The sequence below is a fragment of the Quercus lobata genome, chromosome 5 (assembly GCF_001633185.2).
Source record: "Quercus lobata isolate SW786 chromosome 5, ValleyOak3.0 Primary Assembly, whole genome shotgun sequence".
In the NCBI taxonomy this organism is placed as follows: Eukaryota; Viridiplantae; Streptophyta; class Magnoliopsida; order Fagales; family Fagaceae; genus Quercus; species Quercus lobata.
In genome coordinates this window covers 85,553,426-85,570,099 of record NC_044908.1, presented here as the reverse complement: position 1 = coordinate 85,570,099, position 16,674 = coordinate 85,553,426, and the positions used below count along the sequence as shown (strand labels likewise).

General features: G+C 35.6%; 1 protein-coding gene and 1 pseudogene across 6 annotated transcripts in view; both read left to right on the top strand.

The window, feature by feature from the left end:
- LOC115992586 (beta-glucosidase 11-like) overlaps positions 1–16,674 on the top strand; it is a 74,027-nt gene that overhangs the window by 22,240 nt on the left and 35,113 nt on the right. The window contains exons 1-13 of one of the 5 annotated variants that reach the window (XM_031116802.1): positions 2,890–3,104; positions 3,302–3,365; positions 4,148–4,203; positions 4,758–4,833; positions 4,923–4,994; positions 5,093–5,180; positions 5,307–5,562; positions 5,808–5,923; positions 6,181–6,401; positions 6,588–6,664; positions 6,748–6,835; positions 7,652–7,742; positions 8,413–8,837. The exons of 1 other annotated variant lie outside the window; for it this stretch is intronic. In XM_031116802.1, coding sequence (XP_030972662.1) covers positions 2,940–3,104; positions 3,302–3,365; positions 4,148–4,203; positions 4,758–4,833; positions 4,923–4,994; positions 5,093–5,180; positions 5,307–5,562; positions 5,808–5,923; positions 6,181–6,401; positions 6,588–6,664; positions 6,748–6,835; positions 7,652–7,742; positions 8,413–8,659 — 1,617 coding nt within the window. In that variant the 5' untranslated portion in view covers positions 2,890–2,939 and the 3' untranslated portion in view covers positions 8,660–8,837. Of the gene's footprint in view, positions 1–2,889; positions 3,105–3,301; positions 3,366–4,147; positions 4,204–4,757; positions 4,834–4,922; positions 4,995–5,092; positions 5,181–5,306; positions 5,563–5,807; positions 5,924–6,180; positions 6,402–6,587; positions 6,665–6,747; positions 6,836–7,651; positions 7,743–8,412; positions 8,838–16,674 lie in introns of those variants that run through there. 3 more of the 5 variants (XM_031116804.1, XM_031116803.1, XM_031116807.1) reach the window with 3 other exon arrangements.
- The window catches only part of LOC115992588, a 31,118-nt pseudogene continuing 27,072 nt past the window's right edge, over positions 12,629–16,674 (top strand). The window contains exons 1-2 of the transcript XR_004092564.1: positions 12,629–12,745; positions 13,001–13,064. The product of XR_004092564.1 is annotated as a beta-glucosidase 11-like (transcript). The remainder of the gene's footprint in view (positions 12,746–13,000; positions 13,065–16,674) is intronic.

Below are 16,674 nucleotides of genomic sequence, written 5' to 3'. Positions count from 1 at the left end.
TGTTAAAGCATTAAAATCAAGCTTGAAATTCTCTGATTTTTTTTTTTTTTAAAATCTAATATTTATTTTTATTTATTTATTATTTTTATGTTCAACTTGAAATTCATTCGAAATTAAACAAGATAACCATCCTATCTTCCACATGAAATCCTGATTCAGATGAGACAAGTAATAATCTCATGTGGTAACTATCGATTTCAAGAATGCATATTATCCATCAAAACTTACATACAATACTGATACAACTTTTCATATTTGTAGTCAAATTAAGTATCCAAGCCCTCCAAGCTTCGGCCAGTGCTACCTAGCTATTGTAGATCATATCTTAAACCCTAATTTTTTTTTTTTTAATAGGACATATCTTAAGCCTTGTTAGTTACTCATTGCCTCATGGACGGAGCCACTCTGTCTCAATTTTTTTTTATAAATATTAGTATATGTATAGGTACTAATTATAGCAATTGTATTCTATAAAATTATATTTTACCCCCTCTTAACAATATCATTAATTCTTCTAAGAGTAATGTTATAGTCATAAACTTTTCTACAACATTTTTATAAACTGTTAAGATAACTAATTCTTATTGGTTTAAATCTGAGCACACCACTTACATAACTTTTTTACTTACCATTAACTACTTACCACATCAGCAATTTGTAAAAAAGTTTGTAGTTCTAACATTTTCCTATTTTTAAATTTTTAAAGACCCTAAAAAAAATTCTAAAATCTAAAATAAAATATACTAGTCCAAAAAAATTAGTCCAATAAACTAATTTTACCCCAAAACAAACAACTTAACTCTTTAAAAAATTTTAAACAAAATAATTTTTCCTTACTCAGCGGTGGACACATGCATCAAAGACCAAAAAAAAACCTCTTAGCGGCTTAGCCACACACAGCAAGCAAACAAAGCGGCTTCCCTTAACTCCAAGTTCAAGTTCTTGCTCTGTCACTGCATTGCCTCAAGTGTATACATCACTTGTAAACTGATCTCTCGGCTACCCCCAAGACTTCTTGAAGATTTGATGTCTGGCTCTAAGGTTTCAACATAATTCCAACACAACTTTTAGTGATCATTGTGCGTGTTTGGAACAATAGATCTCTCAAAGATGAACAATGGGAGAGGTAGGAAGCCCAAGGAATTCTCTCTTTTAAGTATTTTTCTCTGTTTTGTGACCGTCTTCCTCTCTTAGTAACTTGGATTGAATTTCTGTTTAAGTAGGTGTAGGGTTTTGGGGTTAAAACTTAAATGCCTATGAAAAGCCAGTGGAAAGCCAACTCGATGGGTTTCTAAAACAGGGTTGCTCGACCAAGAGTTTTGTGAGTTATGGCTAAAAGTTTATGTCCAAAATCCCAGTTTTTATTGATCAATCAAGTCTTCATAATTGACTAAGATCTTCAAATCAACAATCTGAATATAATCTTCAGTCTTCAACCTTTAATACAACCATACTATATGCATTACAATGGAATATTAACCAGCAATTACAAATAAATTTATCATAGAATTAGTCATGACTAAAAATCCCATGAAACTCAAACTCCAAATACAACTCATAGAGGTCTCTCTCACCACAGCTAACACTCCACAAGAATAATTTATTCTCCAATAATTGATGTGCCTAAGACCAAATTTGTTTTTTTTCTCTCTCTCTCTAAAACAACCAGAAAGCCACGCGTCTTTTTGTGTGTGAGGTTTGACATACCTTATCATAAAAAAGACGAAAGGTTGGTAAATGGCACAATCAAATGTCATAAGAAAGAAAAAACAAAATCAATGTCGGGCACACAGGAGTGGGATTTCTAAGTAATGATTCTATGTAACAAATAACATATGAACTTGGTGCACCTCAAATTCAACTCACATATTATAGGCTTTATAGCATCCACCTAAAATTCAAGCAACATATTATAATTTATAACAAGCAGCAAGGCAGATGACACTGTTGAGTCTAGATTTTAGGTTGGCAAATCATAAACAAAAGTGGCTTATATTTGCTTTGGAAGTGTATTTTTTCAGACAAGCATATCAAAGATTCAAGTTTCTATAAGTTTGATAGTTTTTGATAGCTAGTCAATCGATCGAATAGCCAAGATTTCGATCAATCAAGCTCATTTTGGATCAATCAAAATGTGTCAGGTGAAAATCATGAGTTCAGTCCATTCAGCCCGTCAAGTGACTACGGTTTCATGCATCTAAGCTTAAAGTATATAAGAAAAACCTAGATCAAGTGAAAAAGACTTTGAGAGATCTACTGATTGTAAACTTGAAGGTACACTGCTTCTTGCTCTCAAAACTAAAGTCTATATTGGTGATCAAGCTTGAAGAAAATTCAAAACGGGTGGTGTTGAAGTTGTTGCATATTCCAAAAGTTAAAATGTTGAACCAAAAGTGTTTGAAGTTGTGGACAAAATTTCACATGCAACAAAGTCGATAATTGAAGAGTCCATGAATTCAAAACTGTGTTGGGTAAAATTAGTAAGTACTACTAAATTGTAGCAATTTAGAATTTGGTAATTTTATTTGGTAAAACTTCAATTCAGTTAGTGGATTCAGTTTTGCTTCCCAAGATTGGTAAGGTCAAGCCCTCCTTGTGTTTTTTACTTTGGAACCATATTATGTGGTATATTTCCACCACATTTATTTTTGTTTTTACAATATTGGTGTTATTCATGACTTAACCAAAAGCTGTTTGGCCTCAAAATTGGTTAACCATTGTTTTCGGGCTCTAAACAAACAGACAAAACTCCACGAATGCAAGTGTCAATATACTCTGTAACTTTTCCTTTGAACTTTCCTTTAACATTTGTAGAACGTTCATTATCCTAAGTCAGCAACAAGGACAAGTTTGTCGATTTTCTACTGGGATGCACTCTTTGTCTGGCTATAAATTAAAGCCATTCATTTGGGTCAAGCTAGAGGATAATATATACAAGCATGCTTTCAAAGCATTGCTTTGGGAAAAAAATGTTGATTCTCTCTTATTTCTTTCTATTTCTTCTGATAAACATATCAGTGGTTGAAGTACTAGGGGTTGATAAATTTAGCAGAGATGACTTCCCACCTGACTTTGTGTTTGGTTCTGGGACCTCGGCTTATCAGGTCTGTTTATTAATTAATGGTTTTATACATTCTTTTCATTTTTTTCTTAAACATAGCTTTATTAAAGAAAAAAAAAAGTGCTATTTGTTTAGTTATTTCATTACTAAAAGTTGTAAAGAATTGGTGATTTCTAATAGATAATTAATATTCTCTCTATTTCTTCATATCCTTGAAAAAAATGTTTATATATATGAAAGGTTGAAGGTGCAGCAAATGAAGATGGGAGGGAGCCTAGCATATGGGATTCCTTTTCCCATTCTGGTAAGCTTCTTTATAATTAGTATAGTATTTTGAAGTTATATTCTAATCATTTTCCCCCCAAAAAGTAAATTAATGTTCTATTATACAACTAACTTGGGTAATATGTAGTAACATTTTTATGAAATAGTTTATTCCCTGGTATTTGTTTATTAAATAAAAATGAGATTATTTGCATTCAAATTGATTAGTATATCAAAAGTACTATTAGTGCTTAATAGTCCCATTTTTCAAGTGCTAGAAAATCAAAATCTCATCTATTCCGTATGAAATGAATGACTATATATCATGTGAATTGATAAATTAGAACTGAGGTCAGATATAATTAAGCTAAGTCTATTTAGACCCTGTTGAAAGACAAGGATTAAATAATTTAGAGAAGCAAAAGCAAGAGAGAGAGAGAGAGAGAGAGAGAAACAAGAGTTACGTAGTTCAACCTGATACTTGATAAAACTCGAGGGGTCATATCTTTATTTTGTTCTCAATTGTTGATCACAATGAATTCTAGTAAGATATATAAAAGAACTAATATTAGCTCTACATAGACTTACAATAATGGGCCTTTTGGGCCATTAGATTGATATATACCCAATATCTTTAACAAAATGCGGAAATTAATCAAACGTTGCACATTAACCAATTATGAATTTAAATTTAATTTCGGTTAAGTAACCACAATAAATAAGTTACCAATAATAATTAAAGTGAAGTGAAGTAAATAATGTAGTCAACTAGTGACGATGTGAAAAACCACTATGGGGATTAACACATTTTTAAATTTTCAGGGAAAATGCATGGAGCCAATGGTGACATAGCATGTGATCAATATCACAAATACAAGGTATGTACAATAATTCTTTGAGTTTGACTTACTTCCAAAACCTTTTTAAAATGAATCCCCTTTTGTTTTATTGAGAGACTACCACATCACCTATTTATTAAATAAAATGTGGATATTAAAACCCACTACCACTTGTCATTATATATTTAAAATAAAAGAACATGCCTAGTTAAAAAAGTATTTGAGGTAAGTCAAACACTAATTCTTTGTGTGTTACAGGATGTGTGTAAAAGTATTTATCCTTTAATATATTACCAATATTTGCACACGTAGTATTTTTAACTTTATAAATTTGAAATAGAGTGGGAACATGATTTAAACTTAGCTCCACTTTTTATAATACCATGATAAATTATAAGTTGTCCCAAAACTTAAGTTGTTAGCAAATGGTAAACCATAATTAATTATAACAAAATGAAAGTATTCTGCATGACAAATACTCATTCTGCCTGATAGATACCAAATTATACGGCCCATGACATAACCAACTAATTATATGCCCATTTTATTTGAACCATCTAGTAATATGAGTATGGTTGATCACACTCTTGCAGGATGATGTCCAGCTCATGGTGGACACAGGGTTAGAGGCCTATAGATTTTCTATCTCATGGTCAAGACTTATTCCAAGTATGATCACAAATCCCTTTCATTAACCGAACAAGAAGTGATTTAGTACTTTTTCTCATGCTTAAGCTGCTTATTTTCTAATGTTTCAGATGGAAGAGGACCTGTCAATCCAAAGGGGCTACAATATTACAACAATCTTATCAATGAACTATCCAGCAATGGTTACTGTCCATTCCCATCAATCATAAATGACAATAGTTCAATTTTCTTGGCATTGATTGAGTCCTTCTGTATGCTAATTTGTTTCTTGATCAAGCAGGAATCCAACCTCATGTTACATTACATCACAGTGATTTCCCACAGGCACTGGAAGACAAGTATGGAGGATGGCTTAGTCGAAAAATGGTGTATGATTCTCATCCTTCATGTCTATTGTAGACAACTATTATGCTTGAGTGTATGCATCCACATTCTGTGTGGTAAGCAGAAAACCTGGCAAGGAATGTGATTTAATAATCTAGATGTGGATCCAGGAAAGACTTCACGGCATATGCAGATGTCTGCTTCAGGAATTTTGGTGACAGGGTGTTACATTGGACTACTATGAACGAGGCCAATGTGTTCGTGATTGGGAGTTACAATGGGGGATATCTACCACCTGGGCATTGTTCTTCTCCATTTGGCATTAATTGCACCAGAGGCAACTCCTCAACTGAGCCATACTTGGCAACTCATCATATCTTGTTGGCGCATGCATCAGCTGCTAGATTATACAAGGACAAGTACCAGGTACTAAAGAAGCTATTCATTTCAAGTGGCTTGGTCAATTTAATGAATTAATCAAATGCCTTAACTATATGATGTTCAAAAATGAAGATCATGCTTGGGTTTTTCAGCCTGAAGAAAGAAGCAACCTATTCTTAGTAATTTTATGCCTTTGTCCTAAATTTTTAGAATGACACATACCATGTAAAAAAAAAGGTAAAGTAAAATTGGGAACATATATATGAACAAATTGAGTGTGGGCAATGCAGGACCAGCAGCATGGATTTATAGGAATCAATCTCTTTGCTTTCTGGCTTCATCCTCTAACAAACAAAACTAAAGATGTTATTGCTACTCAAAGAGCCAAGGACTTCCTTATTGGTTGGTAAGTTACACATTCACGAACAAATTGACGTTGCACGTTGTCATCTTATTGTGGCATCTATGAAGTGTAATGTGAATATGGTATGGCCCTAAAGCAAGTAGTGATTACAAACTTTGAGATTCTTCTGTTTTAGTTTTTTGTGCTTGTTTTTTAATGTGAAAACATCTGATTTTTTAATTTTTGGAATATAAGTCGTATGTAAGCCAGGTTTGGAATTCATTATGTTTTAGGCTATCATGATCTGCTTGGCCTTGCAGGTATGCAGATCCCTTGGTTTATGGAGACTATCCCGATGTAATGAAAAAAAATGTAGGCTCAAGACTTCCAGCCTTCACCAATCTTGAATCAAATCTGGTTAAGGGCTCATTTGACTTTCTAGGATTAAATTACTATGCCACGCTTTTCATCAAGGATGACTCCAGCAAACTAAACATGGAGGTCAGAGACTTTGATGCAGACATGGCAATAGACTTGTCAGGTATGTTTTATTATATATAGACCCATCAAAATGGGGACTAACTTCACCAATGATCAGATTACCTTATAGCCTTTCTCAGCTTACCAATTCAACTCTCTTTGTCTGTTGTTGAATTTTCCAATCTGGGATTCATTCTATTGTTTTATACATGATGGTCCTTAATAAATTCACCATTTTGTTACCTAGTATTTAGAGATGAAACTGAAGTAGAATACTACTTGCCCTACTGTGCAGCTATTCAAAATGATACATCTGTAAATGAGGTGAGAACATGAGCACAAAATGCAGAGATGGTTTACTTGTGAAGGTCATATCGGTGTAATACTAACTAGCCTATTTGACTCAGTTTCCAACTACGCCTTGGGCTTTGCAAGAACTGCTGGAGTATTTCAAGCAAGCTTATGGAAATCCTCCTATTTACATTCATGAGAATGGTCTCTCTCTCTCTCTCTCTCTCACACACACACACAAAAACACACGTGTCCTCATGCATAAAGAGTGTTTGTATGTGTGCTTCTTCCTCCCTTGGAACGGAAGAATAATTCATCAAAGTAATGCTAGAGGGCATTTCGATAGAAATATTTTTTTTAACACACACAATTTTCTTTTAATGATTTTAGTCCTCATAATATAAGTTTCTTTATATTAAAACTCAATCTTGCTTCCTCATTTTGAAACACAAATATTTGGTAACTAAAGAGCGCATAATAAGCCTTTATTGGCAGACTTAGTAGCAAATGAGAAGAATTTCTTTTACATTATCTTCAATTTTAATATTTGTAAAAGCTGTTGCTAGTTTTGGTACATGGACTTGATAGATGGACATAGAAATATACAGACTACCGTCACAATGTGGCATTTAATAATACATTATCTGAAACAACATTCAATTGGTAGCCTGCATAGAGGATCAATATCCATGAACTAAATGTTTGATAGAACGTCAATTGTTTTACTCTCGCTTTCAAATGTTTGCACCATTCAAAGTAAAAGTGATCAAACAATGAACAAATGAGTTACTTAAAAAAATATAAAAAAACCCTCATTGAATCTTTCATATTTTCTTCCATTGCCCTTTGAAATACCATTTGTTCTAACTTATGATTGTTGCTCATGTTTGGGGGTAGTAGGTAGATAAGTTCAAAATCCAATTTTATTCTCATTTTATGTGATCCTCTAATTGAGAAACTTAATCTTTTTTTCATTTTTTGTTAGGGAGAAACTTAATCTTGGTTGTAATGTTTTTGCAGGACAGAAAACACGACGCAATTCATCATTGGAAGATGAGCCAAGGGTGAACTACTTGCATGGACATATTGGGGCTTTGCTTGATGCACTCAAGTATGCCCATTTTCTATTGACTTCTGTTTAAATCTTGTTAAATAATCTAAAATTCTTTTAAATATTGCCTTCACTATAGTCTGAGTGTCTGCAACTCTAGACATTTTGATCCTATCTCAGCGTCACATCACAAATTAGAGAGATCACAAAAGTGGCTCAAAATAGTGAAATACTAACATAACCCAAAACTTAATACATCAAAAGAGTTCTCTAACTGTCTCTTGTCTAATACAAATAACACAACAAGATATTTATATTTTTCTGCCATAACACATGAGGCGAGGAGACAAAATTTCATAAAACTGAACTCACTATTGTCTAATTTGCCAACACAAAATTTTACAAATTTATCACCTAAAGTCTCAAGTTGTGGCGTATAATTAGTTGTCACACCAATTTAATATACATTATCATCACAATTAATTCCATTTCATACACTTGTAAAACTAGAGTGATGGATTATCTGATATGTATATTCCTTAATGTTTTCCTCAAAACAAAGTTAGCTAGCAAAATTTATTTCTACTAAAGACTAAAAGTCATCAGCTAATTTATACATTGGAGAGAATTATTATAAGTTTCTAAATGTTTCTTTGCATTGATATATGGTTTTTACTTCTCTGACATAATTCCGCCTTCTTTTTCTCTTTCTCCAATCTAATTTTGGAAGGAATGGATCAAATACAAGAGGCTATTTTCAATGGGCCTTCTTGGATGTCTTAGAGTTATTGGATGGCTATGAATCAAGCTTTGGCCTATACTATGTAGACTTGGATGACCCGGATCTAAAAAGGCAACCAAAGCTTTCTGCTCATTGGTACTCCCATTTCTTGAAGACTAAAGGTGTCAGCTCAGATGGGTTTATCAAACTTGAGAAGAATTTGACTGCATTTTCCCATGCTCACTTCTCTCGGTAGATTCTGCCATTCCTTGTTACATAATGGTGTCCTAGTAGACCTGGTGCTGCTGCTGTTTATTGTTTCTAAAATTATATTATTTACCAGTATGCTACTTTAGAGTTTATTTTTTCCAAATCTGTAATAAAATAACATGTAACCTCCTTCAGTTTCAATTTCAAAAACATAATTCAGGTTTTTCCCACCTCATTTAGTTAGTCACATGCGCACAGCGCACGCACACATGCACACACACAGTTTTCAGTCATTTAGTTGAAGCTAAAATGTTTAGAAGTATATCGGCTTTATTCATTAGACAGACAATGGTAAAGCTAATCCTAGTGTGGGAGGAGTTTTGATTCAACTTTAACTATTGACATAAATGAAATGGTCATACCTGAGTGCAAATATCTCTTCAATGTTGTACAAGAAAAGAGAGATACTGAACTTTGTTACACATTAACAATCCTTTGTGTTTCCACAAGCAAACTCAGCTTTTGGATGGTATTTTGGAGTGATAAACAAGATAGTTTATTATCCAAAGAGACTCTTCTCTCTGCTGTTCTAGGATTTGGAAGGAGCAGATCACACATTACAGAACAGGAGCCACAGCCAAAGTTCTCTTAGAACTATATGAGCTGGATCAAAATTTACAACAATTGATGATGCTAATCCAGTGTAATTATAATTATATATGGTTAATTATTTGGATATTATTATTTTTAATTATAAAATATTAATATATAATTTGAAAAATAAATAAGAAAAAAATGATCAATTTTAAAGGGTCGGCTTTTCTTAAAAAATAGCTATTTTAATCAATTATTTGAAAATACCACAGTTTTAAAAATATTTAAGTACAGCCCAAAATGATTCTTATAAAAAAGAAAAAGAACAAAAGAGTAAAGTTCAAAATTTTAATTCATTTAGAAAGTCCATATTTAACTTGCAATTGGAAATCCCCTATACGGAAAGAAATTTAGCCTCAAAATCAAATCACGCACACAGTAATTCATCTAATCTCCAAAATATCCAAATTGTCTAAATTCCACAAGGTTCAAACATAAATAAGAATCCCAATTAATTCCCAACAAAAGTAAATTTTTTAATTTAACACATTAGAAATTTCTTCAAGAACAACTATGTTCTTGAATCTCAATAGATATCCTCCATCCGCAAAGGGATCATGTCCTAGAAACCTCTTATGACTATAAATCTGAATAACTGATCTGAAAAGAAAAAGAAAAAGGAAAAGGAAAAGAATATAATAATAATAATGAACTAAAAGCCCAATAAGTGATAATTCACACATTCCTGTTGGGAGGTAACAAAAAAGACACTATAAGTTTGTATGGAACAAGAAGCATATGGAATATCAACAAAGTGACTAACAATAAATCAATTAATTTAATATTCACACAACGTAAAAAACAAAGAAAGTAGGATAAGTGTGTAGGTAAAAATGGTCAAATATCATCTTTGGCCGAAATTATTGGTGTTCTACTACTATTTACAAAATAATTAGTGATCTATCACTATTTTGAAACTTGAGTTCCTCAAACTCGGATTTGCCATGTAACTCGAGTTCTAAGAACTCAAGTTCCATTAAAATCTGCCACGTTGGCACCTACTAAGCTAGATTTTTTAATTAAAAAATTCCACGTGAAACTCGAGTTTCTTCGTAATATAAGTAATGAATCCATCTTGTTTTCAGTCTCACTCTCCCTCTCCTGCACCAAGTCTCCCATCTCACACCAGAAAACCCACTCTCTGTCTCCCTTACCAACTCTCCCTTCATTCAGCCCAACGTGTCAAACCTTCCTCTCAAAGTACACTATGAACATCTCATCTTGTAAGTAATTTAAGGCATGAACAAGCATAAGACAAACTATTTCCCTTGTTTTTTTCTTCCTTCTGGGGTTGGGGGACTGTTTGGTTTAAGTACATTATGAACCTTGTTACAAGACATGATACACACCGTTATCGTGAAAATTTAACACATGGAAAAATAAACATAACGTTCATGTTATGAGAGAAAGTCATGAGATGTAACTAATAATTATATCAATAATTAAAAAATTTCACCTATAATGATAGTTGTAAGTGTAGTTGATATGATCCTTGAACAACATTAAGCTTGGTAAAATATATTAAGGGTCCGTTTAGATACAGCTGAAAACTGAAACTGAAAACTGAAAAACACTGTAACAAAATAATTTTTAAATATGTGAATAGTACCATGAGACCCATTTTTAATGAAAAAGTTGTTGAAAAGTGTAATTTGTGGGTCCATGAACAGTGCACGGTATGCACTGTTCATGGAAAAAAGTCAAATATTGCTGCTGAAAAGTTGCTGAACAGTAACAAAATTGGCCAAAATGCGTGGGGAAAAAAAAAAAAAAAAAAAAAAAAAAGCAGGCTGAAAAGGTTGAAAACGCAAAACGTGCGTTTGGGAAACGCAAACGCGCTTCCCAAACGCACCTTAATTAGTAAAAGAATGATCATTGGTCTGTTGGGCTTAGATATGTGAGACTTATTACTAGCTTGCTCCTTGTCACAAAACCATACCCTTTTGACAGAGCTTAAAAATGGAATGATTCAGTTGCACTTGTGGTAGCAGTATGGAAGAAAAAACATGTAGGAATTATACTTAAAAAGTAATAATTCAAGAGAACAAATATAATAGATCTATTAATTAACAATTATATCATGTGCATATGTAATAAAAATCAACAATAAAATGTGAGAAATTTACATACTAAATTATATTATTCAAGGACCTCACAAGCAATTAGGATGCTCTCCCCAGCTGGTCAGGATTAATAAGAGCTTTCTTTCCTCTTCTCACACCCCTTACAAGTGTGACCTTGACAATATTTATAATATTCAGAAAAGACATAACCAGCCATAAAATCCTTTCTATTATAATAACAATTAGTGTAATAGATATGTTACATTCACTAATAAACAACTTTATTAAATAGATTCATTAATGAATATGTTCATTAACATGTCTTTACTTTTATAACTTCATACTAACACATGGATTCATATATCCAGAATCACTATAATGACAGCACCTCTTGTAAGAAGCCAAGTTACTACCAATGACACGATAGATTTATTAAGGCCAACACTCAATGTGCATGAATCTCATTATGGAAGCACTTCCGAGATTATTACGTACTGAACATCAAAAGACTAGCCTTTATTGTCTTCCATAGTCTAAGCAATTTTAACTTGCACCTCTTTTCTATCATGGTCCAACAATATACCTATCAGAATATGCTACATCATGATGGATATGGTCAAGTCAAGGACTATAATGAAATGCTTCTTAATCTTAGTCTATAGTATCAAATAGACATATTTCAGTATTCCAATATTTTACATCATAAAAATATTGCAAAATTTCACAAGAAATTTTGAATAATTAATTATTGATAATAGAGACATCATAAAATATCATGTTGGTCCACATTATTCTAACAAAACAAGCCTTTTATCCTGAAATCGAATTATCCATTATAAGTAAATAAAACATTGCTGAGGCATAACTCTATCTATATCTAAGAATCAGCTACCTAATTGGCCCAACTCATATTTCAGGGAATATAAGGTTAGTCTATCTAATGAGCCTTTCTAAAAGGTCTTTTACAATACTAATTACATATTTGAGCTCAATTACATAAACAGGCTTCAATCTTGAAAGAAACTTCCTTGATGAAGCTTGCAATGAGTTCAATCTTGTCTTTTCCATGCATTCTCAAAGTCAAATGAAAAAAGTAAAAAAACTTGAGGCCATATATGTGGTAGGACTAATGAATGGACACATCCACTAAGATTGTTTCTTTTTTAAGGAATCCAATAAGCAGCTAGAACTATGTTCTTTGTCAATATATACATATATATATATATATATATAGAGAGAGAGAGAGAGAGAGAGAGAGAGAGAGAGTTCTGCTAGGCTCCCACTAAAGCAGGAGGAAAATGTTGAGGCTAGTTTTGCTGACAAGTTTAGCAGCACTAGTTTTAAGCACTGATAAATTTAGCAGAGATGATTTCCCACCTGACTTTGTGTTTGGGGCTGCTGCCTCAGCTTATCAGGTGATCACTTAAATTCCTTTTGCTTCTTTACATGTGTTAATGATATATTTTTTTCCTAATGTAAAATAACAAGCTTCCAGCAAAAAAAAAAGGCAAAATGACAAGCAAATATCTTTTATAATAGTTAAATAATAAAAAGAAAAAAATTTCCCTGATAATTACAAAATTTTCTTTATCTTTTCTATATATATATATATATATATATTGTTTTTATTTTTTATTTTACAATTTAGTTTCTTCAATCGTTTGTGAAAGGTTGAAGGTGCAGCAAACCTAGATGGAAGGACACCCAGCATATGGGATACATTCGCCCATGCAGGTCACCATATATTATTACATATTTTTATATTCAAATATTGTTATGTTTTATATTAAAAAGGAAGGTAAAATATTCTTTTGTAAACAACATTATTTACAAAAGTTTATACATCGTGAAAGTACTTTGGGAATTGACAATTGCTTCCCAAAAAATTATTTTTCCTTAAAAACCAAACTTTCTCGCCCTATATCCAGAAAAAGAAAAATTACCAATCTAAAAATTTATAAATCATTTTTAAAAAATTGAAACAAACACTTTTAGGACCCAAAACCCAACTGTGGGGCCCAAATAATTTATGGGCCGGGCCCGTTTACCCGTGAAGGGGGCCAGAGGCCCAAGCCAAGGAAAGGCTGTGGCCCAAGTTCGGCGGGATAACCTTGAGATTCAGCCGAGGATAGTTCTGTCCTTGGCAAACCCAAAGCCCCACCAAGGAGAGGGGCAAAAACGGTATAGGAATAAGTTTGAAAGGAAATCAAAAATATCCGGGGAAAGCTGCCCTTACTGTCATTCAATACTCTGAACCTGACAGAGCCGCATTCTTTGGCTTTTACAACCACCCCCAACGACTTTGAGTATGGGCTGATGGGACAAGTATCAGTCTTGGAAAGGTTGACCCTATACGTGGACGAAGGACAATGAACGCAGGCAAATATAAAAGGAAAAATAAGTAACCTAAAGGGGGAGGCTGGGAAAAATGGCCAAAAATCAGAGCCTCCCAGCCCACCTCCAGGAGAGAGGCTCCAGGGGTGAAGGAAAACTGAACCTTGTACGATCACCACGAAAAACCCACCGCCTGGCGACCTAGGCCTAGCCTTTCAAACTCACGCTCTACAAATGATATTGTTTGGGCCTTCTTACGTGGTACGAACCCGGTAATGTTACGGTCCGTAGCGAATCGTGTCCTTACAATTGGCGCCGTCTGTGGGAAGGCTTGTGTGTTGGCATAGGCGGTAGGTCGAGATAGTTCCTTTGTCATTTCTAACAATTGGTTGTAGAGTTTTAGCGTAAAGTCCTGCTAGGAGCTATACTACTTAACTAGGGGCTTGGCTGAGGAGCTAACTCCCCTAAAGCCAGGGTCCCCCAAAAAGAGAAAACTAGGGGCTTGGCTGAGGAGCTAACTCCCCTAAAGCCAGGGTCCCCCGTAAAGAGAAAACTAGGTGCTTGGTAGCGTTAATCGCATGGATAAACTCTAGGGCCTTGGCTGAGGAGCTAACTCCCCTAAAAGCCAAGGTCCCACGCATGAGGAAAACTAGGTTTTGGAAAGAACCAAGGCATTGCATGGTCCACGGACTCAAGCCTATGGGGAAACCAACTACTTGAATGAGGAAAACTAGGTTTTGGACAGAACCAAGGCATTGCATAGTCCTCGGACTCAAGCCTATAGGGAAACCAACTACTTGGATGAGGAAAACTAGGTTTTGGACAGAACCAAGGCATTGCATGGTCCACGGACTCAAGCCTCTGGGGAAACCAACTACTTGGATGAGAAAAACTAGGTTTTAAACAGAATCAAGGCATTGCATAGTCCTCGGACTCAAGCCCATGGGGAAACCAACTACTTGGATGAGAAAAACTAGGTTTTAAACAGAATCAAGGCATTGCATAGTCCTCGGACTCAAGCCTGTGGGGAAACCAACTACTTGGATGAGGAAAACTAGGTTTTGGACAGAATCGAGGCATTGCATGGTCCACGGACTCAAGCCTATGGGGAAACCAACTACTTGGATGAGGAAAACTAGGTTTTGGACAGAACCAAGGCATTGCATGATCCACGGACTCAAGCCTATGGTGAAACCAACTACTTGGATGAGGAAAACTAGGTTTTGGACAGAACCAAGGCATTGCATGGTCCACGGACTCAAGCCTATGGAGAAACCAACTACTTGGATGAGGAAAACTAGGTTTTGGACAGAACCAAGGCATTGCATCGTCTTCGGACTCAAGCCTATGGGGAAACCAACTACTTGGATGAGGAAAACTAGGTTTTGGACAGAACCAAGGCATTGCATGGTCCACGGACTCAAGCTTGTGGGGAAACCAACTACTTGGATGAGGAAAACTAGGTTTTGGACAGAAACCAGGGCATTGCATAGTCCACGGACTCAAGCCTATGGGGAAACCAACTACCTGGATGAGGAAAACTAGGTTTTGGACAGAACCAGGGCATTGCATGGTCCACGGACTCAAGCCTATGGGGAAACCAACTACTTGGATGAGGAAAACTAGGTTTTGGACAGAACCAAGGCATTGCATGGTCCTACGGACTCAAGCCTATGGGGAAACCAACTACTTGGATGAGGAAAACTAGGTTTTTGACAGAACCGGGGCTTGCATGGTCCACGGACTCAAGCCTATGGGGAAACCAACTACTGGATGAGGAAAACTAAGTTTTGGACAGAACCAGGGCATTGCATAGCCCTCGGACTCAAGCCTATGGGGAAACCAACTACTTGGATGAGGAAAAATAGGTTTTGGACAGAACCAAGGCATTGCATGGTCCACGGACTCAAGCCTATGGGGAAACCATCTACCTGGATGAGGAAAACTAGGTTTTGGATAGAACCAGGGCATTGCATCGTCCACGGACTCAAGCCTATGGGGAAACCAACTACTTGGATGAGGAAAACTAGGTTTTGGACAGAACCAAGGCATTGCATGGTCCACGGACTCAAGCCTATGGGGAAACCAACTACTTGGATGAGGAAAACTAGGTTTTGGACAGAACCAAGGCATTGCATGGTCCACGGACTCAAGCCTATGGGGAAACCAACTACCTGGATGAGGAAAACTAAGTTTTGGACAGAACCGGGCATTGCATGGTCCACGGACTCAAGCCTATGGGGAAACCAACTACCTGGATGAGGAAAACTAAGTTTTGGACAGAACTAGGGCATTGCATAGTCCTCGGACTCAAGCCTATAGGGAAACCAACTACTTGGATGAGGAAAACTAGGTTTTGGACAGAATCACGGCATTGCATAGTCCTCGGACTCAAGCCTATGGGGAAACCAACTACTTGGATGAGGAAAACTAGGCTTTGGATAGTCCTCGGCCTCAAGCCTATGGGGAAACCAACTACCTGGATGAGGAAAACTAAGTTTTGGACAGAACCAGGGCATTGCATGGTCCACGGACTCAAGCCTATGGGGAAACCAACTACCTGGATGAGGAAAACTAAGTTTTGGACAGAACTAGGGCATTGCACAGTCCTCGGACTCAAGCCTATGGGGAAACCAACTACTTGGATGAGGAAAACTAGGTTTTGGACAGAATCACGGCATTGCATAGTCCTCGGACTCAAGCCTATGGGGAAACCAACTACTTGGATGAGGAAAACTAGGTTTTGGACAGAACCAAGGCATTGCATGGTCCACGGACTCAAGCCTATGGGGAAACCAACTACCTGGATGAGGAAAACTAGGTTTTGGACAGAACCAGGGCATTGCATGGTCCACGGACTCAAGCCTATGGGGAAACCAACTACTTGGATGAGGAAAACTAGGTTTTGGACAGAACCAAGGCATTGCATGGTCCACGGACTCAAGCCTATGGGGAAACCAACTACTTGGATGAGGAAAACTAGGTTTTGGATAGAACCGAGGCATTGCAT